General features: G+C 39.4%; 1 protein-coding gene across 3 annotated transcripts in view; it reads left to right on the top strand.

The window, feature by feature from the left end:
* The window catches only part of ADCY10 (adenylate cyclase 10), a 189,409-nt gene that overhangs the window by 33,147 nt on the left and 128,480 nt on the right, over window positions 1–27,782 (top strand). For all 3 annotated transcript variants that reach the window (XM_004384077.2, XM_012557751.1, XM_004384076.2), the window contains 8 exons: window positions 2,862–3,053; window positions 9,520–9,638; window positions 14,416–14,492; window positions 15,978–16,167; window positions 19,179–19,234; window positions 22,583–22,736; window positions 24,586–24,778; window positions 25,478–25,564. In XM_004384077.2, the coding sequence (XP_004384134.1) occupies window positions 2,862–3,053; window positions 9,520–9,638; window positions 14,416–14,492; window positions 15,978–16,167; window positions 19,179–19,234; window positions 22,583–22,736; window positions 24,586–24,778; window positions 25,478–25,564 (1,068 nt within the window). The remainder of the gene's footprint in view (window positions 1–2,861; window positions 3,054–9,519; window positions 9,639–14,415; window positions 14,493–15,977; window positions 16,168–19,178; window positions 19,235–22,582; window positions 22,737–24,585; window positions 24,779–25,477; window positions 25,565–27,782) is intronic.

Genomic DNA, 27,782 nt, shown 5'->3' with positions numbered 1-27,782 from the left:
AAAAAAAAAAAAAAAAAAACAAACCTACAGAACACTACTACAAGAAACCAAAAGAGACCTACATAAATGGAAAAACATGCCACATGCTCATGGATACAAAGACTCAACATTGTGAAAATATCAATACTACCCAAAGCAATTTACAGATATATTGCAATCCTGATCCAAATTCCAACATTCATTCTTTAATGAGATGGAGAAACCAATCACCAACTTATATGGAAAGGGAAGAGGCCTCGGATAAGTAAAACATTACTGAAGAAGAAGAATGAAGTAGAGTCCTCACACTACCCGATTTTAGAACCTGATATACAGCCACAGTAGTTAAAAAAGCCTGTTACTGGTACAACAACAGACACATAGACCAATGGAACAGAATTAAGAACCCAGATGTAAATCCATCCACCTTTGAGCAGCTGATATTTGACAAAGGCCCAAAGTCCATTAAATGGGGAAAAGACACTCTCTTTAACAAATGGTGCTGGCATAACTGGATATCCATCTGTAAAAAAATGAAACAGGACCCATACCTCACACCATACACAAAAACTAACTCAAAACGGATCAAAGACCTAAATATAAAATCTAAAATGATAAAGATCATGGAAGAAAAAATAGGGACTATGCTAGGGGCCCTAATGTGTGGCATAAATACAATACAAAGCATAATTAACGATGTACAAACACCAGAAAATAAACTAGGTAACTGGGATCTCCTAAACATTAAACACACTCATCAGAAGACTTCACCAAAAGCATAAAAAGAGAACCTATAGACTGGGAACAAATATTTGGCTACAACATATCTGACAAGGGCCTAATCTCTAAAGCTGATTGAATTCTTCAACACCTCAACAACAAAAAGACAAATAATCCAATTAAAAAATGGAAAAAATATATGAACAGACACTTCAACAAAGAAGACATTTAGGTGGCTAACAGACAAATGAGGAAATACTCCCGGTCATTTAGCCATTAGAGAAATGCAAACCAAAACTACAAATGAGATACCATCTCACTCCAACATTACTATCATTAATCTATAAAACAGAAAATAACAAATGTTGGAGAGGCTGTGGGGAGATTGGGACTCTTATGCACTGCTGGTGGGAATGTAAAATGGTACAACCACTTTGGAAAATGATATGGTGCTTCCTTAAATAGCTAGAAATAGAAATATCATACAATCCAGCAATCCCACTCCTAGGAATATATTCTAAAGAAATAAGAGCCATCACATGAATAGACATATGCACAGCCATGTTCACTGCAGCATTATTCACAGTAGCAAAAAGATGGATATAACCTAAGTGTCAATCAACAAATGAATGGATAAAAAATTTGTGGTTCACACCCACAGTGGAATACTATGCAATGATAAAGAACAATGATGAATTGCACAACATCACACAACATGGATGAATCTGGAGGGCATTATGCTGAGTGAAATAAGTCAATCACAAAAGGACAAATACTGTATGAGACTACTATTATAAAAACCCTAGAAAAGGTTACACACAGGAAAAAACCATTCTTTGATGATTACAAGGGAGGAGGGGTGGGGAGGGGAAATCACTAACTAGAGAGTAGACAAATGTTAACTTTGGTGAAGGAAAAGACAACACACAATATAGGGTAATTCAGCACAACTTGACCAAGGCAAAGTTATAGCTTCCTAGACACATCCAAACACATTGAGGGACTGAGTTACTGAAGTTGAGGGCCGGGGACCATGGTCTTGGGGGACATCTAGGGTCAACTGGCATAACATAGTTCATAAAGAAAATGTTCTACATCCTATCTTGGTGAGTAGCACCTGGGGTCTTCAAAGCTTGTAAGTGGCCATCTAAGATACAGCTATTGGTCCCCATCCCATCTGAAGCAAGGGAGAATGAAGAAAACCAAAAACACAAGAAAATATTAGTCCAGAAGACTATTGAACCACATGAACCACAGCCTCCACCAGCCTGAACCCGAAGAATTAGATGCTGCCTGGCTACCACCACTGACCGCTCTGACAGGGATCAATATAGAATCCCAGATAGAGCAAAATTCAAAATCACAATAAAAGATCAGACTTACTGGTCTGACAGAGACTGGAGGAACCCCCAAGACTATGGCCCCTGGACGCCCTGCTAACTCAGAACTGAAGCCACTCCAGAAGTCCACCTTTCAGCCAAAGATTAGACAGGGCTATAAAACCAACAATAACACATGTGAGGAATGCGCTTCTTAGCTCAGTAATGTATACGAGACCAAATTGGCAACACCTGCCCAAAAGCAAAGACTAGAAGGCAGGAAGGGATAGGAAAACTGAATGAATGGACCTGGGAACCCAGGGTAGAAAGGGGGATAGTGCTGACCCATTGTGGGGACTGCAACCAATGTCACAAAACAATTTTTGTATGAATTTTTGAATGAGGAACTAATTTGCACTGTAAACTTTCACTTAAAACACAACAAAATAAAAAAGTATTAGGTTGAATTACTTGGCTTGCTATACTTTTCCCAAACTATAAATATAAGACAGCAAAGAGGAGCAGTTGTTCTTTCTGTTATTGTGATGTCTCGTACTGGCATGAGAAAGCTAGCAGTTTGGTCAAGACAGTGGTTTTTGGCCAAAAAATTTCAATTCCCCGTTGAAAGAGATTTTGATAGTACAATCCATTTCCATCTGCTCCGCTCCAAACTGGCTCTGCCATGTTGTAACTCACACTCTGATAACTTCAGCTTCCCCAGAGAATCTCAAAAGGCTTCTTTTCTCCTGGTGATGATTTGTGGTATGGGGGTGGGAATGGTCTCGTGAGCAAGGAGCCACTGCCATGCACACATGCTGAGGAAAGCTTCTCTCTACCTTGCAGATTGATGACAAACAGCTTCGGGGTTATTTGTCTGAACTTCGCCCGGTGACAATTGTGTTTGTGAACCTGATGTTTAGGGACCAAGACAAACCGGAAGACATAGGCCAGGCCATCCAGGATGCTTGTGTGCATATCACGTCTGTCCTGAGGGTCTTCCGAGGCCAAATCAATAAAGTTTTCATGTTTGACAAGGTAAATGTGAGCTAAGGGATGGGAACATACCAATAGTTCGAGGTTAGCATTCATGCCTAAGGATATTAGTGAGATGGAGGGAATAAACACTAGATACTTAGCCAAGAAGTATCAGACTTTATCATTATAATAATAGCTTACATGGCAGATATGCCACTTCCTATGCGCCAGGAATTTTTCTTAACACTTTACATATATTAACTCATTTTGTCCCCATGACTACTCTAAGAGGTAGATATTCTTGTTGTTATCCCAATTTATACATGAGGACGCTAAGACAAGGAAGGCAAGATCCAGTTTTGCTCATGGTCATTCATCTAGTAAGTGATGGGGCTGGGATTCAAACCCAGGCTATCTGCCTTCCCAGTCTGTGCTGTTAACCACTATGCTCAACTACCTCTCGATATACATATAAATATTTCTCCAATCCAATGTCTAATGCGTTTACCAGTGATTTTAGGTGTCTAGTAACATTCAAACCCTAGAAGCTTGTTTCTGGTGACCACCACTTGCCATATATACACCTCCAGTTCCTCTTTCATTTCTATACCTGGTTCACATCCAGGTCCCCAGTGTTTCTGATCCACTCTTAATCAAGTCAGAGAAAAATGGTAACTACCGAAGTGTTAGTAAGAACTGGTTCTCCATCTCAAGTATTTTTGTCTCTTAAGAGCAGATTACTTAATTACTGCCCCTCACCTCCACTCATCCACTAAATCAATAAGCATTTATTGGGAATGTTTTATAAGATGGAAATCTAGGGTTGGGCAGCAAAGATGAATAACTCACACATTACTACAAACCAGGTAGAAATACTAAATTCTATATGAGAAGAATCAACTCTGTGCTATGAGGGTCCTGAGGGACTGGTTACCTCCCACTTGGCAAGCTGAATGATCTTTTTCAGTATTCGTTCACCAGTATCGTAAGGAAAGAGGATGGAATCTAAGAGGACAACCTTTGGTGTCTTGAAGACATGGTTCCAACATTCCCTAACTGTGTGACTTAAGCAAGTCTTTCCTCAGCTTTGGTTTATTCATCTTTGCACTTGTCTTAAATGATTGCTGAAAGGGTTAAATGATATAATGGGTCTGCAGCCATTGTTACAGTGCCTAGCTCACAGTCTCAGATAATGAGAGCTGCTATTGTCATTGCGTGATTGAGTCAAAGGGAGCAGATTGAGCCAAATGCTCACCTTGTGAAGCTACTACACAAAATATCCAGGCAAAGAATACCCACTGGTGCCACTGAAGGGGTTGTCCTCTAGTCTTAACTCATATCTAGAATCAGGGCTTCCTCCCTCACATGAAGACAGAGCCCAGGGAGGCAGAGCCAACATGGCGCTATAGACAGAAGCACCATGCCATCCCTCTGCAGCAAAGACCTGAAAAACTAAGTAAAACAGATACAAATGTCAGTCCTGGAATTCTAAGCATCAAATGAAGGGATAAAGAACTTGATCAAGCACTGAATGGAATAAGAAACTGTCAGAGAAGAGAGAATAAGGACAGCTACAGAGTGGAGGTCCCCTACCAGCTAACGCAGCATGGATTCACCATCTTGGACTTCAGCCACCAAGAAACATGGACAGGGAATATGGGAAGGCAATTTCATGGAGCTCCCAACAGGAGACAGAGCACTTGGTAATCAGGGATACATGCTTTCCCACCCCCACCCTTCTTCCCTCTGTGTGGCTTCTGCCGCTTTCCAGTGGGCCATGTTTACTTGGCCAGAGAGACACGAGCTAACTGCTGCCCAGGTCCACCCCCTGCCAATGGCAGGCTCCCCCAATGCCATATATTTGTAATTTTTTTTGTTATTATTTTTTGGCTTTTTTGTTTCTCCTTTCCGTTCCTTTCATTTCATTTATCTTACCCAGCTAGCCCCATGCACTATCCCTGCCATTTCTCAACAGGCTGTGCCACACTGCTCAGCTAGAGAGGCACGGCCTCCCTGGTTCCATGCTGCCCCCACTGGCCGGCTCCTTCAGCACTATTTTTCTGTTTCTTCTCTCTCTCTCCCTTCCTTCCTTTCCTTTCTCCTTCCCACCTAGCCCTGTGTGCTGCACCCCCCCACCCCCGCCACATCTTGCCAGGCCAGGCTGCACTGCTTGACTAGAGAGCCTCTGGCACACAACCTCCCCAAGTCTGTGCCGATCCACAGTCCGGCTCCCTCAGTGCCATATTTTTTATTTTTCTTTATCTTTCCCCTTCTCCCTTTTCCTTTTCCCTCCTACCTAGGCCCTGCGCTGCCTTTGCTCCTTCCTGAGGGGGCCGTGCCTTACTGGTCAGTGAGAGAAACACCAGCTCGCCACCTCCAATTGCAGTCCCCCTCAGCACCATATTTATTTTGTTGTTGTTTTGGGTAATTTTTTTATTTGTTTCTTCTCTCTCTTTCCCTTCTTTCCTTCACTTTCTTCTGCCTACCTAGCCCCATGCACCACCCATGCCTCTTCTCGACAGGCTGAGCTGCACTGCTCAGCTAAAAAGCCACCAGCACACAGCATCCCTGAGTCTGCCTCGCCCCTACTTGCCAGATCCTACTGCACTGCCATTTTATTTACTTTTTTACTTCATTTTTTTGCTTCTGTTTCTCTCTGTTCTTTCTCTCACACACTTAGCTCTGCACAACAATCCTCTCCCTTCCCTCCTGCCTATCTGCACTGCACGCCTAGCACCATGCCCCAGAGTGGCACAGGCACAGACACCAGATCCTGCCCCACACTGCCCCCAGCCCCACATTTTCAGCCCCAGTTGGTGCCGCAAATGACCCACCCCTGCCCCCATCCCCACTGGACCTGCCCTGCTGCGCCATAGCTGAGCAACAGTGCTGCCAACTTGTACAAGGTGGTGAGAAGTATCATGCCCACAGGTGAGCAAGCAACAAAACACACCTAGCTCGCTTGCTAAGACATAAGCAAACAAAAAAGTAGGATGAAACAAACAAATCTACAATCAGTAAACAAAGAAAATAATTCTTGAATGTCCTGGAGACAGCAGACAGTATCAAAACTTATTTAAAAAAAGGACAGAAGAACTTGAGAAAGTGACCAAAATAAAACACCAGATGACCTCCAGGTAGAAGAAAAGGCACTGTAACAACCTGATAGGGAATTCAAAAGTATAACAGTTGGGGCTTTTCAAGAGATTAGGAAAGAGATTAAGGAAAACGTAGACAAAACTAAGGAAAAATAGACAGCATCTTAGAAAATACAGAAAAACTCAGGGGAAACACATACAAAGCAATGGAAGAAATCAGGAAATTTATAGAGAAACAAAATGTCAAAATTAATAAACAACTAGAAATCATACAAAAACTGCAATTAGAAATCCAAAGGACAGCAACAAGATTTCAGAAATAGTGCAATAGAAGGTTTTAGGAGCAAATTTGAAACAATGGAAGACAAGATCAGTGAAATGGAAGACAAATCCTTGGATACCACTTTGAGGAAAAATCAGAGAAAAGAATGAAGAAAACCTGAGAACTATGTGGGATACAATTAAGAGCAAAATTTGTGCATGATTGGAGTTCCAGAAAAGAGGGAGAAAATGGAAAACACAGAGAAGATCATTGAAGAATTGCTGACAGAAAACTTTCCTAATATCATGAAAGATGAAAAGCTGACCATCCAAGCGGCTCAACAAACCCTGTATAAGATAGACCCCAAAAGAAAATAACCAAGACATATCATAATCGCATTCACCAAAACCAAAGACAAAGAAAGAATATTGATAGCAGCTCAAGAAAAACAAAAAGTCACATACAAAGGGAAAACAATAAGACTAAGCTCTGATTACTCAGCAGAAACCATGCAAGCAAGAAGGCAATGGGATTACATATATAAAACCTTGCAAGAAAAAAATTGCCAACCAAGAATAATATATTCTGCAATACTCTTGCTCAGATGTAATGGCGAAATTAGGACATTTCCAGATAAAAAGATATTAAGGGAATATGTAAAAACCAAGCCAAAGTCACAAGCAATATTAAAGGCAGTCCTTCAGTTACAGAACAAACAACATCAGACAACAACCTGAATATAGGACCCAGACAGCATCAGCCAGATACCAACCTAGGTAATGAACTCTCGAGGATAAAACAAAACTAAAAGATTTGCAATGGGGAACCTGAGACAACAGTTCGTAAATGACAACAACATCAGAACAGTAAAAGAGGGAATAAACAAGGTAGATATAAAACTTTCAAATGGAGAGGAAGTCAATGCGATATCAAGTAATAAAAGACTAGTTCAAACTTATGAAGATAAGGGTAAATTTCAAGGTAACCACAAAGAAAGTTAACAAACCTACTCATCAAAATAAAGAAGAAAACAACGTCTTAGTAAATACAAAATCTACTAAAATGAAAGAAATGGAAAAAAAATCCACAAAAAAAAAAGGAGTTCAGCACAGGAGAGTAAGAAGAACGAAGAAAACATCAGCACCATAAAAAAAAAGCACTACAAAATTACAACAATAAACTAACACCTATCAATAATCACACAGGAGGTAAATTGCTTAAATGCACCTATGAAGAGAGAGTGACAGAATGGATTGAAAAAAAACAGGATTCATTAATATGCTGTCTACAAGAGACACACCTTAGACACAGAGACGTAAATATATTAAAAATCAAAGGATGGAAAAAAATATTAAGCAAACAGCAACCAAAAAAGAGCAGGGGTGACAATACTAATCTCACATAAAATAGACTTAAAACAAAATCCACCATAAGAGACAAGGAAGGACATTATATAATGATTAAAGGCACAATCCACCATGAGGACATAACCATAATAAATATCTATGCACCCAATGACAGGGCTCCAAAATACATAAAACAAACTCTTAACAGCCCTGAAAAGAAAAACTGACAGTTCCACAGTAATAGTAGAACATCTCAACACTCCGCTCTTGGTAAAGGACAGAACATCCAGAAAGAAATTCAACAAAGATACAGAAGATCTAAAGGCCACAAGCAGCCAACTTGACCTCATGGACATATACAGAACACTCCACCCAACAGCAGAAAAGTATACATTGTTTTCCAACACACATGAACCTTTTCCAGAATAGACTACTTCTTAGACCACAAAACAACCCTCAGCAAAATCGAAAAAATTGAGACAATACATAACATCTTCTCTGATTATAATGCCTTAAAAGTAGAAATTAATAACAGGAAGAGCAAGGAAAAAAAATCAAACAATTGGAAACTGAATGACACTTGCTTAAAAACCACTGAGTAATAGAAGAAATAAAAGCTACAATAAAAAAATTCCTAAGAATCAAACAAGTATGAAAACACATCATACCAAAACCTTCGGGACACAGCAAAGGCAGTGGTCAGAGGTCAATTTATAGCAGTAGCTGCACACATCAAAAAAGAAGAAAGGGACAAAATCAAAATGTTAGCCATACAACTCAACCAAATAGAAGGAGAACAGCAAAAGAAGCCCACAGCCACCAGAAGAAAAGAAATAATAAAGATCAGAGTAGAAATAAATGAAAGAGAATGGAAAAACAATAGAAAGAATCAACTGAACCAAAAGTTGGTTGTTTAAAAGGATCAACAAAATTGACAAACCACTGACCAAACTGACAAAAGAAAAACAGGAGAGGAAGCAGATAATCCAAATAAGAAATGAAATGGGGGACATTACAGCAGACCCAACTGAAATAAAAAGGATCATAACAGAGTACTATGAAAAACTGTATTCCAACAAATCTGAAAACATACAGGAGATGAACAAATTTCTAGAAACACACAACCTACCTGACATAAACTGTGGTAGAAAATATGAACAGACCCATAACAAGAGAAGAAAACAAAACCCGTTGCCATTGAGTCGATTCTGACTCATAGCGACCCTAGAGGACAGAATAGAACTGCCCCATAGGGTTTCCAAGGAGCGCCTGGTGGATTCAAGCTGCCAACCTTTTGGTTAGCAGCCATAGCTCTTAACCACTACACCAGCAGGCTTTCCAAACAACCTCGGTAGGTCTATATAATATCCATTTTCAGATTGAGAAACTGGGGCTCATAGAGTGAAATTGACTTACTCAAGTTTCCACAGTTGGGAAGTGGCCTGAGAACACAGATTTTCCGAATCTAGAGCTGAACCTTTTCCACTGCCCAGTTCTGCTTCTTAGACCTGAGACCTTGGCCACAGGAGAGAGTAGACAGGAGGGTGCACACAATGAATGAGTTCAGTATAACTCACTACAACTCATTCTCACCTCTAGAGCAAAAGCAAGCCCTTCTCAAGGGCTCAAGCCCTACAGTTGATGATGCACCAGAAGTTTATATATATAAAGTTTACTAAACGTAAAATAGTCATGAGAGAAATCATGATGAAGTCTGATTCAGAAAGTGAAAATTGCTGCCAACACTCCACTGGGCCTTATGGCCAGTCTAGTTTCAAGCTCTGTCCACCAGCTGTGTTTGCTGACTCTCTCCCTCACAGGGTTGCTCCTTCCTCTGTGTCTTTGGTTTCCCTGGGGAAAAGGCACCTGACGAGGTCACTCACGCTTTGGAAAGTGCTGTGGATATATTTGACTTCTGCTCTCAGGTGCACAGGATTCAGTAAGTATTGGCCCTGATTCCACCTGATTATCCCTGACCCCCTTGTAGGCTATGAGGAGACAGGAGAAGGGGCAGGTAGCAGAAAGGAAGAAGACTATCCTTCACTGGATGCTTTTCAGGTCTGCATTCATTAGTCACCTAATGTACTCATAGACTGTTCAAGCCCTGTACCTAAGGCATTATTAAGACAGAAGGATGGTAAAGGCAAGGTGGAGAAAGGACACTTCCTAAAAAGTCAAAATGTACCAGGTTTGCAAGAGAACCTAACTGGGTTGTCTTCTCATACTCTGGCTCACTTCTTGGTAGAGGTTGAACTCCCAAACCATCTTGAAGACCTGAGGTGATTTTTAATAACTGGGAGATAAAAATAGTTCTTGAGTTGGAAATTTATATAGATGATTCACTCAAAGTTAGAACTGTTAAGAAGGTAAGGTTTCCATCCCAACCTTTCCTCACTTAAGAATCCAGTGCCCTCAGACTTCCCCAGATGAGCACCCCAATGACCCTGAAATATGCTCCTTACCCTAAATATTTTTGCCTCCTTGCCCTTAGTCCTCTAGGACATGCAGCCATTCTAATGTATTAGCAAAGTTAGACTTTGATGCCACACATCTTATCTGAGTTATTTCCTTTCAAAATAATGATTTTGTTCTTCCTTAAAATAACAAAGACAGTTAAATTGTTTACAACCACAGTCACTTTACGTTAAAGTCCATTTGGGATGATGAGGGGGTTATTTTCCAGAAAAGTAGCTCAAATGAACACTTAAAAATAGCAGAAAAGTGAACTGAGTTATCACTTCCAAGAAGCTAGTTCTTTGCCACAGGATCTATTCTCAAACTGTCCCTTCTTCCAGTGGCGTCACTAGGGCTGGTGTCACCCAGTGTGATAACTCATGGTGTTACACCCCGCCCCATGGACTGCCTCCCTATCAGACCTACAGAATCCTTAGTAATATTTTTTATATTAATGTTACTCATAAATCATAATTCCCATATATCACTCCTTCTTTTCCTTTAAGTATTACTTCATTCTCAAAAAAGTTATTGATATAGGTTCACAAATACTAATTGTAGTTAAAACACCAGAAAATCTGACAAAATCAGCCTCTATAAAAACACCCACCACTCGTCTGTCAGTTTGTCATACTGTGGTGGCTTGCATGTTGCTGTGATGCTGGAAGCTATGTCACTGGTATTTCAAATACCAGCAGGGTCACCCATGATGGACAGTTTTCAGTGGAGCTTCCAGACTGAAATAGAATAGGAAGAAGGACCTGGAGGTCTACTTCTGAAGAAATTAGCCAGTGAAAACCTTATGAATAGCAGTGGAACATTGTCCGATATAATGCCGGAAGATGAGCCCCTCAGGTTGGAAGGCATTCAAAATACAACTGGGGAAGAGCTGCCTTCTCAACTAGAGTCAACCTTAATGACATGCATGGAGTCAAGCTTTCGGTACCTTCATTTGCCGATGTGGCACGACTCAAAATGAGAAGAAACAGCTACAAACATCCATTAATAATCAGAAAGTGGAATATATGTAGTATGAATCTAAGAAAATTGGAAGTCGTCAAAAATTAAATGGAACATGTAAAGATTGATATCCAATGCATTAGTGAGCGGAAATGGACTGGTATTGGCCATTTTGAATTGGACTATCACATGGTCTACTATGCTGGGAATGACAACTTGAAGAGGAATGGCATTACATTCATCGTGAAAAAGAACATTTCAAGATCTATCCTGAAGTACAAGGCTGTCAGTGATAGACCTGTTAATATGACTATTATTCAAATATACACATCAACCACTAATGCCAAAGATGAAGAAATGGAAGATTTTTACCAACTTCTGCAGTCTGAAATTTATCAAACATGCAATCAAGTGCATTGACAATTACTGGTGATTGGATGCAAAAGCTGGAAACGAAGGATTGGTAGTTGGAAAATATGGCTTTGGTGATAGAAACAGCATTGGAGATAGCATGATAGAATTTTGTAAGACCAACGACTTCTTCATTGCAAATACCTATTTTCAACTACATAAACTGTGACTATACACGTGGACCTTACCAGATGGGTTACACAGGAATCAAATCGACTACATCTGTGGAAACAAACGATGGAAAAGCATCAGTCAGAGCAAGGTCAGAGGCCGACTGCAGAATAGGCCATCAATTGCTCATATGCAAGTTCAGGTTGAAGCTGAAGAAAATTAAAACAAGTCCATGACAGCCAAAGTATGACCTTGAGTATATCCCACCTGAATTTGGACACCATCTCAAGAATAGATTTGATGCATTTGGACACTATGATTGAAGACCAGATGAGTTGTGGAAGGACATCATACATGACGAAAACAAGAGGTCATTAAAAAGACAACAAAGAAAGAAAAGACCAAAATGGATATCAGAAGAGACTCTGAAAGTTGCTCTTGAACGTAGAGTAGCTAAAGTGAATGGAAGAAATGATGAAGTAAAACAACTGAAAATTTCAAAGGGTAACTCAAAGACAAAGTAAAGTATTATAATGAAATGTACAAACATCTGGAGTTAGAAAACCAAAACAGAAGAACATTCTTGGTATTTCTCAAGCTGAAAGAATTGAAGAAGAAAAAATTCAAGCCTTGAGTTGCAATTTTGAAGGATGTAGGAAGCATCAAAAGAAGATGGAAGGAATACACAGAGTCACTATACCAAAAAAGAATTCATCCACTTCAATGATTTCAGGATGTAGCATATGATCAAGAACGCATATATTGAAGGAAGAAGTCTAAGCTGCACTGAAGGCATTGGCAAAAAAACTAGGCTGTAGGAACTGACAGAATACCAATTGGGGTGTTTCAACAAAAGAACGCTAGAAGTGTTCCCTTATCTATGCCAAGAAATTTGGAAGGCAACTACCTGGCCAACCGACTGGAAGAGATTCATATTTATGCCCATTCCACAGAAAGGTGATCCAACAGAATGTGGAAATTATTGAACAATATCATTAATATCAAACACAAGTAAAATTTTGCTGAAGATAATTCAAAGTTGGCTGCAGCAGTATATCGACAGGGAACTGCCAGAAATTCAAGCTGGATTCAGAAGAACACGTGGAACAAGGGATATTGTTGCTGAAGTCAGATGGATCTTGTCTGAAAGCAGAGAATACCAGAAAGATGTTTACCTGTGTTTTATTGACTATGCAAAGGCATTGGACTATATGGATCATAAATTATGGATAATATCATGAAGAATGGAAATTCCAGAACACTTAATTATGCTCATGAGGAACCTGTACATAGACCAAGAGGCAGTCATTCGAACAAAACAAGGGGATACTGTGTGGTTTAAAATCAGAAAAGGTGTGTATCAGGGTTGTATCCTTTCACCATACTTATTCAATCTGTATGCTGAGGAAATAATCCGAGAAGCTGGATTATATAAAGAAGAATGTGGCATCAGGATTGGAGGAAGACTGATATGCAGATGTCACAGCCTTGCTTGCTGAAATTGAAGAGGACTTGAAGCACTTACTGATGAAGATCAAAGACTTCAGCCTTCAGTATGGATTACACCTCAACATAAAGAAAACAAAAACCTTCACAGCTGGACCAATAAGCAACATTATGATAAACGGAGAAAAGATTGAAGTTGTCAAGGATTTCATTTTACCTGGATCCACAATCAATGCCCATGGAAGCAGCAGTTAAGAAATCAAACGACATATTGCATTGGGCAAATCTTCTGTGAAAGACCTCTTTAAGTGTTCAAAAGCAAAGATGTCACTTTGAAGACTAAGACACACCTGACCCAGGCCATGGTATTTTCAGTCTCCTCATATCCATATGAAAGCTGGACAATGAATAAGGAAGACCAAAAAAGAATTGATGCCTTTGAATTATGGTGTTGACAAAGAATAGTGAATATACCACGGACTGCCAGAAGAATGAACAAATCTGTCTTGGGAGAAGTACAGCCAGAATGTTCCTTACAAGCTAGGATGACAAGACTTTGTCTCAAGTACTTTGGACATGTTATCAGGAGGGGCCAGTCCCTGGAGAAGGACATCATGCTTTGTAAAGTAGGAGGTCAGCGAGAAAGAGGAAGACCTTCAAGAAGATAGATTGACAAAGTGGCTGCAACAATGGACTCAAACATAGCAAGGGTTGTGAGGATAGCACAGGACCAGGTAGTGTTTCATTCTGTTGTACATAGGGTCACTATGAGTTGGAAATGACTTGATGGCACCTAACAACATAAAAACACTGTTAGCAAAAAAAAAAAAACCCACCATCCGCAATGAAAACAGTAGCTCATGCTTATAGTGAGGGCAGACAAAACCATGTGATTCGAAGTGTCATTGTAATTGGGTAATAATGACAGCTCTGACCGGAGGGCATTAGATTCAAAAACTAAATTAGCATCGAGTTTTAGCCTTGTAGGTATAGTGACACATGTAAACTGGACTTAAAAAAAAAAGTTTTGTTGTTATAACTAACTACAGTGATATTTTTATAAAAAATAACAAATTTCTGCTGAAACACTACACAAAAATTTTATAGACAGTCATTTTGGTGTCACCCCCTCTGACAGTGTCACTGCCTTCTTCCCATCTTCAGGCCATGCACAGTTGCCCTAAACTAACTTCAAAGGGTAGAGAATTATTTCTTGAAAATCCTTTCCCACATTTCCCACCCCATTCACTATTGTTACCCCACACTTCCCACCTTCTCTAGGCTCATTATCTTTGTCCTCTTTCCCACAACTCTCTGTTTCTCCCTGGTGCCAGGAGTGTGTCCATCGGGGTTGCCAGCGGGATTGTCTTCTGTGGAATTGTTGGACACTCTGTGAGACACGAGTACACAGGTGTGCTGAGCTACTTTATCTCCACTTTTCTTTCAACAAATACAGTGCCTTGCCACTGGGCTTTGCGGGAGGAAGCACAAAAATAAGTAAGACGTGGGCCCTGCCCTCAGAAAGTTTACAGTCTTCCAGATGGAGGCAAGCCATGCAGCTTTGCTGATTCATAGCTCAGTGCTTGTAAAGTGTATGTTTCTGGGGATATGCATGAGTAAAAAAAAATGTAGTTATTGGAGGGGAGAAGTAGTAGGCTATATGCTTGTGGAGTGAGGGGCATTTATAATGATTTCCTGTTAATATTAGACAGTTACTCCTCTTAATTCTTGGAATACATTAGTCAGCTTCTTAGAAATTATTAATATTGGCATACTGAAAAATAATACTAATATCAAAAGAGAATAGTAAATAGGTTTTATCTCAAGATTTCACTGTTTTACTATTACTTCCCTCTTCAATCCTATTAGGGTTTAAGATATTCAGACATAACACATCTAAAAGTATCACTATACTGAAATAGTTATGTCAAAAATGACACTATCTCTCTGATTTTTCTTCAAACTAATACAGTAGGGAGTGTATGAGGGTGAGGGTGGGCAGGATTGGCCATGGGTTAATGGTTGTTGGGAATGGGTGGTGGGTATACTGAGATTCATTATACTATTCTGCTTTACTGTATGGTCAAATTTCTCCATAATAAACAATTTTTAAAAAGATTATCTTGATCAGAAGTATTCAAGTTTATATTAAAGTTTAACATTTAATTCCTAATTAATAGTAATTTTGATTAATACTATCATGCCAGGCACTGTTCAAAGTGATTTGCATGTATTAACTCATTAATCTTCACAAACTACACTCTGAGATAGGTATTGTTATCATCCCCATTTTACAGAATAGGAAACTGAGGTATGTAGAGTTAAAGTAATTTTCCCAAGTAATTTGCACATAATAGTAAGAGGTAGAGCTTAGGTTCAAACCTACACAGTTTGGCTTCAGAGTACACTACAGTGTACTGCCTCTTAAAATATTCCTTGAATCAATCCCAAGTGCACAACCCTCCCCCTCCAATTTGCTCACTCTTAAGAAATCATCAAATGGTTCATACACAGGAGCATAAAGACACCATTTTGTGCCTCACCTGGCAGTCAGTACCCCAGGACCAAGTTTGTACCTGTCTAACTTGAAGCAGAAGACCAGCTAGACCTCATCTGAGAGCTCTCAGGCCTGTGGCCTTTCTATAACTGAATAAATCATCACCTTGGCCTCCCAGGTGAAGCAGAAATTTTGCTGATGACTAATTGAGTTAACTCACTGCATATTTTGTAATAACCATTGACTGAATATGGGTAGTTGAAGACTAGACATGTGTTATTCACTAGAGGTAAAGGGGGTAAAGGGTAAAAATACCATGTGGGGACAGTATGGCTCATGTTATATTCAGCTCATTGGCTGTTTTCTCTATGCTCTTTGCCTTTCTCCTTCCTGTTATAGTCATTGGTCAAAAGGTCAACATAGCAGCCAGAATGATGATGTATTACCCAGGAATCGTGACCTGTGACTCTGTCACCTACAATAGCAGCAACCTACCAGCCTACTTTTTTAAAGAGCTTCCAAAGAAAGTTATGAAAGGTGTTGCAGATCCTGGACCAGTCTATCAGTGTTTGGGCCTTAATGAGAAAGTGTGAGTGGGGTGCATTAACTTTGCAATATTCTTTAATAAAGATGAAATGGGAGAATTATTATAGTAAAGCAGTTGGTCACCCATTTCAGATTTGAAGCCAATTCTTGACATTTAAGTCTATTTTTTCCCCAGACCAAGGCTCAGATTTCAAAATCCTTCATCTTTTCCCCAGCCTTATATAATAGCATGGTGGAAGACCCCGTTCTACCCTCAGTTCTGAGAATATTAGGATGATTCTTCAAAGGTTGTGCAAACAGAACAGAGAATCCCCTCATTTGTGTATCTGCTTGGACCCAGTCACCAACTATTAAATACCTACTCTAGGTCTTTGGTGAAATATATTGCCCAAGATCCCAGCTTAAATTTATGAGTGTCTCTTTGGGGTTTAAAATTTGTCAATGGCTTCCAATCATTTTCATGATAATGTTTAAACTCCTTGCAATGGCATACTGCCTGCCTTTCCAACCTCATCTCCTGCTGTGCCCCCTTCTCTGGGATGTCTAAGTGGATTGTCCTCATCACCACTCATTCCACCCCCAGTCTCCCAGAAAAACCACAGTCAACTTTTGAAATTCAGCTTAAGGATCTATTCCTTTATTAGGCTGTCTCTGGAATTACCCTGTCCCAGCTCAGACAGTTTATTTCTTTCTTCCTCTCTGTAACCCTATAGAGTATGCCTCTATTAGAATGCTTATCACAGTAAACCAAACCAAACCCGTTGCCGACTCATCGTGACCCCATAGGAGAGAGTAGAACTGCCCTCTAGGATTTCCAAGGAGAAGCTGGTGGATTTGAATTGCTGTTTGGTTAGCAGCCAAGCTCTTAACCACTATGCCACCAGGACTCCACTATATCATAATTATTGACTTGATAAGCTTTCCATTTACTACACTGCGAGCTCCTTGAGGATAGTGACTATTTCTTGTTCATCTTTACATCCCCAGTACTGGACACATAGTGGGCATTCAATAATAATGAATAAATGAATGGATGAATGAGTGAATGAATAGCTTGGAAAGTAGAAAGACATTTTACTCTTTATGTTAGTAAGCTAGTATGTTGGTTTTAAAGGGTCAGATAACAGAAGATGGGCTGCAATTGATTCAAGAAATCTTTATTATTCACCCTTGTATTCCCAAGGCTTAGCAAATTGTACTTGGCATAAGTAGGTCACCAGTAAATGTTGTTTGCATAAATGAATGAATAATAATAATTTTAATGAGAACTTATTAAATGAATAATATTTTAATGAGCACTTATTAAATGTTAGGCACTTTGCCTCAAAATGTATAATTTACTGTTACTATCAACTAAATGAGGTAGAAACTATTATTATCTCCATTTTATGGATTTAAAAGCTGAGGCTCAAAGATATTAAGTAACTTGTCGATACTTCTAGTAAGCAATGGAGCCAGGATTCAAACTGCCACAGTTATGCTGCATTATAACAACCACAAAACGTCGGTGGTATAGAACAACAAACATTCATTTATCTCATGAATATGTGGGGATCAGCTGATCTTGATGCATATGGCTGATCTGGGCTGGGCTTGCTCACTTGTCATGGGGTTGTTGGCTGAACTAGGATGACCTCAGTTAGGATAGCTGGAGCTGTTTGGCTGATGTAAGTGGGACAATTTGGCTCTACAAGGCTTATCCTCCAGCAGCAGGCTAACCCAGGTATATTGTCATGGCAAAATCAGAGAAGCAAGAGAGAGCAGGCCTCAATGCATTTTTTCAAGCCTCTTCCTGTGTCATATTTGCTACGTCCCATTGGCCGAAGCAATTCACAAGGCTGAGTCCAGAGTGGGAGGGCACTGCATAGTTACATAGCAAAGGTATACATACAAGTAGGGGTGAAAAACTTTGGCCATTAATGCAGTCAATCTACCACACAAAACCAAGACTGTTTGATCCCAACATCTGCACTACGCATGATTTCTCAAACCTTCTCAGTAGATAAGAAGGTAGAAATGCAGACACAAACATGAACAAGGTCTGGTTCCTGTTCTGAAAGTTCACAATCTCATGGGGAAGACCAGCATCTACAAAATTAGCAATATATTGCACGGGAGACCTTTATATGTGCTATATAGAGGCATAAGAAAATAGTATAGTAGTATAGAGAAGAGAAGGAGTCTTGGTGGCCAAGTGGTTAAAGCATTCACCTGTTAACCGGAAGATCGATGATTCGAACCCACCGGCTATTCTGTGGGAGAAAGATGTGGCAGTCTGCTTTTGTAAAGATTTACAGCCTTGTAAACCCTATGGGGCAGTACTCTGTTCTGTAGGGTTGTGATGAGTTGGAATCGACTATGATGGCAACAGTTTGGTTTTGGTTTACAGAGAAGGGAAAGATTCATTCTGACTAAAGCGCTCCTTCAAGAGCTAGTATTGCGTAGTAGACAAGCGTATGTACCCTGGCCTAGGTTGAGATACTGATTCTATCAGTGTCTTAAGTCACCACTAACCATGGGATTTGGGGCAAGTTAAACTGTGCCTCAATTTCCTCATTTGTAAAATGTATGTCATGGCAGTCCCTTCTTCATAAGGCTTTTGTCAGGATTAAAGGAAATGATATATATAAAGCCCTTGGAACTGTGCCAGATAACGTAGCATGTGCTCTGCAAAGGCGAACTATTATTGTTTGAGCAATTGGTGGAATCGTTCCAGGATATGAGACTTACACCATGTCCATGTCTATTGGGTCACATATTGGGTGTCTGGTCTCCCCAGGAAGGGGCCAGTCCTAAAAATGCAGATTCAACAAACATTTATTGAACAATGTGCTAGGTGCTGTGGTAAGGGCTGCTACATAAGTTGTTTGGACTCTCTGTTACCAGGTAACAACTTCTGTTCCTCTTCCCTTCTCTAGGCATCTGCAACCCTTGAGTCAAGGGACAAACTCTTGTTAGAGAAAAGAAGGCTTTCTGGGAACTAAGAACTAGTCACTCTTGCTCTCAATATTTCCTTGTTTTGAATCTAACATCTTCTTTTCTTCTTCTCTTCAGCATGTTTGGTATGGCGTACCTCATCTGCAACAGAAATGAGGGTTACCCTTTGCTGGGTAGGTAGTGGGGACTTAATTTTTTAAACTTCTTTATTGAACTATAACAAAACATACAGAAAATCACACAAATGATAAGAGTGCATCTTAATGAATTATCACAAAGTGAATGTAAAATTACTGTCCAGGTCAAGAACAGAAAAATATCAGCACCCCAAAACTCCCACGTGCTCTCTCCTTCTCCCTTTTCCCAAAGACTTCCAACATCCTAGATTACTTACTTCTGTTTTTTAAATTTATGTAGATGGAAACATACATTGTGTAATTATGTACATCTGCCTTCTCTTAGTGAACACTATGGTAAAAGATTCATCCATGTTGTTGGGTGTAGATGTAATTCATTCACTTTGATTGCTGTATAGTATTTCATTTATAAATATACAATTTGTTCATTATGCTATTTAGTGCAACATTTGAGTTGTTTCTAATTTTTTGTTTTTATGAATAATACTGCCATAAACATTCTTATACAGATCTTCTGGTGAACATATATGTGCATTTCTGTTGAGTATATATATATATAGGAGTGAAATTGTTGGAACAAAGTGTACAACTTTGGCAGATGATGCCAAACAGTTTTCCAAAATAGTTGCATTTATATTCTGACCAACAGTATTATAAAAGTTCCAGTTGCTCCTCATCCTTGCCAACAACTTAGTTTTATCAGCCTTTATAATTTTAATAATTTTTTTGAATATGTAGTGGTATCCCATTGTGGTTTCTGTTTGTATTTGCCTAATGTGATTGAGCTGCTTTTCATAGGTTTATTGGCCATTTGGACGTCTTCTTTTGTAAAGTGTCTACACGAATTTTTTTTTATTTTTTCAATTTTGTTGTATTTTTACTATAGATCCATCAGATTTATTTATATCTTCTGGAAATGGGTCCATTGTCATTTGTTTGTGCTGCACATAGCTTTGTCCAGTGTGCTTGCCTTTTTATTCTGTTAATGATATATTTAATGAACAGAAGTTCTTAATTTTAATGAATTCAATTTATCAATCTTTTCCTTTATAGTTAGTGCTTTTGTATCCTATTTAAGAAATCTTTCCCCATCCAAAAGGCATGGAGATAGTTTTCTATGTTCTCTTCCAGAAATTTCATTGTTTTGCCTTTTACATTTAGATCAGCAATCCATCTGTAATTAGTGTTTTTGTGATTCTTGGTGATAGGAACCCTGTCATAAAAAAAAGTTAACTTGAGCTAGTTAGGGAAGTAAACCTAAAATGATGCAGGGATAACACTCTATGAGAGAAGAGGCCCATGAAGATTGGCCTGTGGATTCTGAAGACAGCAATTTCTAGTAGCAGTTTTAATTTCCTTTTGTTAGACCTGAATATACCTGAAAGTTTCATCATAAGTTAAAGCCTGGTCACAGCTCTGTTAGGGCAACAAAGAGAAGGCTCTGCTCTACACTTGTGAGGAATGCTACACCAGAGTCTTGGTGTCAATAGAGTCTGAAGGAAGACAACAGCTCTGAGAACTGCCAAGGGCACTTGAGCCAGCAGCCATGCCCCACTTGTATTGCATTCAGGCGGTTTTCAGAGTCTTCAAGCAAATCACTCCTTGAAGTCCAAATTCCCAATCTCCTGAGGCCCACTCTCATCCTAATCTGAGGTCTTAGTTTCTATCCCAGGATATGCTTGTGACAATGATTGGCAATAAGTGGAAGTCCTAACCCCTTCCATGCAGACCCAGTATGACAGTCACATTAGATCACATTGATACAAAATGCATAGATTTCTCAGAGTCTAGTCTTATTGCCTTTTTCCTTGATTCCTCCAGTATGAGGGAGGTGGATATCAAGCCCGCACACATTTCCTTAACCAAAAAAATCTAAACCAGTTGCCGTCAAGTCGATTCCGACTGATAGCGACCCTATAGGACAGAGTAGAACTGCCCCCATAGGGTTTCCAAGGAGAGGCTGGTGGATTTGAACTGCTGACCTTTTGGTTAATAGCCATACTCTTAACCACTGTGCCACCAGGGCCCCGCATTTCCTTAAAGCTGTAGCCAAAAAAACAGACTGACACAGGTTAGCAGTTCGGGAAACGCTCTTCTTTTGTGAGAATGCCTGTAAATAAAAATTTATATATGCTAATTAACAACATGGAGCCCTGGTGGCACAGTGGTTAAGAGCTCGACTGCTAACCAAAAAGGTCAGCAGTTTGAATCTACCAGCTGCTCCTTGGAAACCCTATAGGGCAGTTCCACTCTGTCCTATAGGGCTGCTATGAGTCAGAATTGACTCAACGGCAACTTATTTGGTTTGATCTTTTTTAATTAACAACATAGATGACAATAAACTATACTACAGTGTCCTCTTGGTGTCAGGGCCTAAACATCTATCCTTGGATTAATAGTCCTGGTTTTCAACGAAGACATTAGATAATATCTGGGTATGTATTTGCTCTATCAATGTGTTACAAAAGTGGCCCCCTTCAGTGATCTATCCAGAAGATAATGAAGAGTCTGCTCCAAATGAGTCTCCAACTCTTTTGACAGAAATTGCTCACAGCTTCGACATTACACCTCTTCCAGTTCCTTTCCTGTCTACCCAGGTCGCCAAAAGGGTAGCGTTCAGTGTCAGATGTCAGCCAGGGCATCTTGTTACACATATTTAAAATCACATAAGAAAAATTACAGTGATAAGGTTAAGGTGATTTTTTTTCCTTTCCATATTTTCTACAGTGAGCATGTGTTATTTTTATAATTAGAAAAAAAACAATTTATTTTTACTAAGAACTTAGGAGGTTCTTATGATAAAAACAATCTATACATAATTTTTGAAGGCAATTAAATTTTTTCTGCTCACTGAAATGCTTCTAGTAGTCTTGAGACAGGTGTGATTTCTCATTTACAAAGAGCAAGTTTCCTTCATCACAGAATCTGAAATACAAATATTTTGTGCATAATTGTTCAGTATAGATGCTTAATTTTAATAAATTTATTTCAAAATATAATAATCTAGATTACTTCTAGTGTGTTATAGCAAAAAGGAAAAGGAAATAGGCTGTAGGGTCAGAACTTAATTTTTGTGCAATCTAAACAAATCTCAGTTTTATACATTATAATTATATGAACATTATAGTGAGTTATAATAATACTTTCCCTCACAGCATGTGGGAATTAAATAAAACTATGAAACCACATTATTAACTGTAAAGCTCTAGAGAAAGATTTTTAAAAATTTAAAGTACACAGGGTCTTCTTCAGAAAGTCCACGATCAATGCAATGGAAATTCCAAGAGTATTCTTTAAAAGGTGTCACTATGTGCTTTTTAAAATATCTCTTGACTATTTTATGTTGATTGGGTTTGCTCCCTTTTAAAAAAATAAAAATAACAGGACGTGATAAGGAGATCAAATACTTCATGTGTACTATGAAGGAATATTTGATGTCTAACTGTAGCCGAGTTCTAATGTATGAAGGATTACCAGGATATGGAAAAAGCCAGATACTTATGGAAGTAGATTACCTGGCCCAAGGTGAGAACCACAGGTGAGTGTCTTGGAATTACCATTATTTTGTGAGCCCAGAGAATTCTGAAGTCCTTAAAAGAGTTTCATTTGTTTTGACATTCCTCTCATTTCTATAACTTGCCTTATGTAAACTATTCACAATTCTATTAATTGGTGGGTGCCATGGCCATTGTGCCAAATAAATAATGATAAACATATTGAACGAAGAAAAGAGAAACCAGGCTCACCCTGGAGGCCCTGATTAATGCCAGGTGGGGCTTGGGTATCAGTATTTTAAAGCTTCCTAAGTGATCCCAATGTGCAGACAGGTTTGAGAGTAACTGGCATTGATGTTGAGACCGAGACTAAATTGGGTCTGCAGAGCAAACACTTATCCAGCCAGCAGCACATGGAATCAATGGTTTAAACCATTTAGCCCTGAGAGTGGGGATAGAGAAGAAGAGGCCTCTGGATCTTCCTCTGGCCTTATGCCCTAAACTAAACCAGTTGCCATTGAGTCGACTCTGATTCATGGTGACCCCATGTGTGTCAGAATAGGGTTTTCAGTGACCGATTTTTCGGAAGTAGATCACCAGGCCTTTCTTCCAAGGCACCTTTGAGTTGACTTGAACTTCCAACCTTTGGGTTAGCAGCCAAATGTGTTAACCATTTGCACCACCCAGGGACTCCTAATGTACCTTAGTTGTGTTATCTGTTTTCATTCAATGAATGTAATGAGGTTTCTCCTTTAGGATAATCCATCTAACATCCTCATGGAGGTGGATACTATGGCATTCAATAACAGTGCCAATTTGCCACTGCCATTGAGTCAATTCTAACTATAGTGACCCTATAGGACAGAGAAGAACTGCCCATTAGGGTTTCCAAGGAGTGGCTGGTGGATTTGAACTGCTGACCGTTTGGTTAGCAGCCAAGCTCTTAACCACTGTGATGACCAAAACAAGTGATGGTTGCACACACTCTTTCACCATGTAACCTAAAGGCTATAAGGGGAAAATGCTCATTACTAACCTCATATTATTTTTAGCTGTATTTCTACTCTTTTTTAATGTTAGGCCTAAGAAAAGCCAGCTCTAAAATATCTTGACCATTGCTGAGGGGATAATTCACAAAAACCAGAAGAGATTAATTCATTCATTTGTTCACTTATTGAGTACTAATTACCTTCCAGGAACTGTTAAGTACAAAAGTCCCAAAAATGAATAATATCTGATCCTTGCCCTCAAGGGGCTTTCACAGCAGAAGGGCAGAGAGAGAACAATAAAAATAGAATGTGGTGAGGGCAATAATAGGCACATGAAATAGGGTATTGTGGAAGCCCAGAGAAGGAGAGATATGTAACCCAAGCCAACAGGGAAGGCTTCCAGGAGGCTACTTCTGAGATTTAGAGAGGAACAGGAGATGAGGGATTAGGAAAGGACTGTAAGGAGTAATGGCATTCCAAGCTGAGGAGACAGAATAAGCAAAGACATGGAGAGGAGAAAGCTCTACGTGTGCAGGGAACTCTTACCAGTTTGTTGTTGGAGGGTAAGCTGCTAGTCAGACAGTGACAAGAAATGGCAGAATGAGGCCTTGGAGAATCTTGTATGTCACATAAAGGAGTCTGGACTTGTGCCTTCAAGCAATAGGAGCCACTGAAAAATTTTAAGTAGGAAAGTGATACGAGAAGATAGATATTTAACTAGATCGTTCACGCTTAAGGCAGGGTCAATAACATGCTATTTTGTGGTACTTCAGGTGAGAATATGAGGGCCTGAACCAGGGAGAGGCTGATAGGACAAGAGAAGAGGGGACAGCTAGGTTAAAGTGGTTTTCAAAAAATATGTATTTAAAAACTCTCTTCTGACTTGTAACTTTCTTATAAACAGGACTATTGCTATTGCTTTGACTAAGATCAGCTACCATCAAAATTTTTATACTATCCAGATACTCATGGCCAATGTACTAGGTCTGGATACTTGTAAACATTATAAAGAACGGCAGTCCAACCTTCAAAATAAAGTCAACACACTGTTGGATGAAAAGTTCCACTGTCTTCTCAATGACATTTTCCATGTCCAGGTAACTAGCTAGTATTAGACTTCTGTAAGAAATAGCGATGGAGGAGGGGCAGCAACTCCTGCCTTTTGCTTTATGATTTAGCATCTGTTTGGCTTTATTGTTGTTGTTAGTGGTCATCAAGCCAGTTCTGACTCATAGCGACCCTATGTACAACAGAACGAAACACTGCCCGGTCCTGCACCATCCTCACAATCATTGCTACGTTTAAGCCCGTTGTTGCAGCCACTGTGTCAATCCATCTCGTTGAGGGTCTTCCTCTTTTTTGTTGAGCCTCTACTTAATTCTTCTTTTCTTTTCTCAGGGAACATCCAGGTGTCAATGAAATGGCTCCCTAGTCCTTGAATGTACATTCATGTTCTTGACCAATATTGAGGTTATCTAAAAATACCATACTCAAAAAAATCTAGCTGGCCACCTACTGATTCATTTTTTCTCGCCTTTCCATCATAGCTAGTCTGAGGCACAAAGTCACTTTGTTCCCATAGCTGACAGCCATTACAGATACAGTGTGACCTGTTCTTCCCTGTTCATAATAGGTTCAACAAAATAGAGTGTCAGAACTGGAAGAGATGTCATTGATTATTTAACATGCAAGGACTGTAAGGCACAGAGCAGTGAAGTGACTTGTCCAAAGTCACACGGCTAGTAGTTCCCTTTACTATAGTCCCACATTCAGTATTCTCACAATTCTTTTTACAGTTTCCCATTTCACGGGAGGCTTCCAGGATGAGCTCCTGGAGAAAGCAAAAGCAATTGGAAGCATTGTTTATGAAGATCTTGGAGCAAGTAAGAGCATCTGTGGATCAAGAAATGGGGGGTGGGAGGTGAGGGGGTAGGAAGACTGGGCATTTTACCACAAAGCCAGAGAGCCTGAGGAGTTCAGACTCCATTGGCAAGAATCCTTGAAGTATGTGAAAGCTTTATCTTAAAGTGCTTCAGTCTCCTCCATCCTTCCAAACCTCACACTAAGAATCTGTTTGGAATTTAGATACACTTGAAAGGAGTCTCTTAACATTACTTCTGGGAGTTTGACTTTTCCCCAAAACCAGCTCAAATCTATATGGAAAACTTTGCATTTTCCAAGAATGAACTTATATCCAAAGGAGAAAGAATTAGGACCGGAGGAATAATTTGGGAGTTATGCATAAGATTTTAAGTACTACTGCCCATCAGGTTAAAAACTCTCATGGTGCCCAGACTCTCAGTGGAGCTTTAGGAAAAGTATGAGAAGGGATAAATTTGTAGGATCAGGTCTTCCACAATAAACTATTTCCTATGTAGTGGTTCAGTGAGAAAGCTACTCTAGTAGCATTTGGAGGTGTAATCTGGGGGTAACTGCACCTCCGTACATCCTGATTTTTGGTTCTGGCACTGATGCCAATGTACTGTGACACACTGGATGAGGACTTTTGAAGTCTATCTCCAGGGAACTAGCTAGAATTAGCTTTTGAAGATTTTCCTTATCCTATGATAAGGCCACTAGACTACATAATCTCTAAGGTCTTTTCCAGCTCCAAGAGTCTATGATTCTATAATTCATCCCTATTTATCCCCCGAAAACTCAGCTACCCCACAGTGGTTAGCTAAATGTTTAAATGACCTTTAATGTAGCCTAACTCACAAAAGGAATTTAAAGAAAAAGTCAGTTCTGAAAAGACATTTGTTAATTTTATGTAAAGCAAAACAGATTGGTGAAAGGTGTTTGGTATATGCTGCCAACCATTTATGGAAGAACATTTAGCACATTCAACATGCTGGTCACATTTTTAACTTCAAGATATTCCTCACAAAAAAAGAAAATTACAGACCAATATCCCTCATGAACATAGATGTAAAAATCCTCAACAAAATTCTAGCCAATAGAATTCAGCAACATATCAAAAAAATAATTCATCATGACCAAGTGAGATTCATACCAGATATGCAGGGATGGTTCACACATCAGAAAATCAATCAACATAATCCAACACATAAATAAAACAAAAGCCAAGAACCACAGGATCTTATGAATTGATGCAGAAAAAGCATTTGACAAAGTCCAACACCCATTCATGATTAAAAATAGGAATAGAATGGAAATTCCTCAACATAATGAAGGGCATTTATAGAAAGCCAACAGCCAACGTCATTCTAAATGGAGAGAGTCTGAAAGCATTCCCCTTGGGAATGGGAAGCAGACAACGATGCCCTTTATCACCACTCTTATTCAACATTGTGTTGGAGGTCCTAGCCAGAGCAATAAGGCAAAAAAAAGAAATAAAGGGCATCCAAATTGGTAAGGAAGAGGTAAAAGTATCCTTATTCACAGATGATATGATCTTATACACAGAAAACCCCAAAGAATCTACAAGAAAACTACTGAAACAGAAAAATTTCAGCAAAGTATCAGGATGCAAGATAAACATACAAAAATCAGTTGGATTCCTCTACACCAACAAAGAGAACTTCCAAGAGGAAGTCAACAAATCAATACCATTTACAATAGCCCCCAAGAAGATAAAATACTTAGGAATAAATCTAACCAGAGATGTAAAAGACCTATACAAAGAAAACTACAAGACACTACTGCAAGAAACCAAAAGAGACCTGAATAAGTGGAAAAACGTACCTTGCTCATGGATAAGAAGACTTAACATTGTGAAAATCTCAGTTCTACCTAAAGCCATCTACAGATACAATGCAATCCCAATACAAATTCCAGTGGCTGTTTTTAATGAGATGGAGAAAAAAATCACCAACTTCATATGGAAAGGGAAGAGGCCCCGGATAAGTAAAGCATCACTGAAGAAGAAGAACAAAGTGGGAGGCCTCACACTACCTGATTTTAGGACCACCAATGGAGTGCCACGATAGTCAAAACAGTCTGGTGTTGGTACAACAGACACATAGACCAGTGGAACTGAATTAAGACCCCAGATGTAAATCCATCCACCTTTGAGCAGCTGATATTTGACAAAGGCCCAAAGTCCATTAAATGGGGAAAAGACACTCTCTTTAACAAATG

The sequence above is a fragment of the Trichechus manatus genome, unplaced genomic scaffold (genome assembly GCF_000243295.1).
Source record: "Trichechus manatus latirostris isolate Lorelei unplaced genomic scaffold, TriManLat1.0 scaffold00117, whole genome shotgun sequence".
Taxonomy (NCBI): Eukaryota; Metazoa; Chordata; class Mammalia; order Sirenia; family Trichechidae; genus Trichechus; species Trichechus manatus.
Note: the sequence above shows the minus strand (reverse complement) of the source record. Positions and strands in the feature narration are given on the sequence as shown.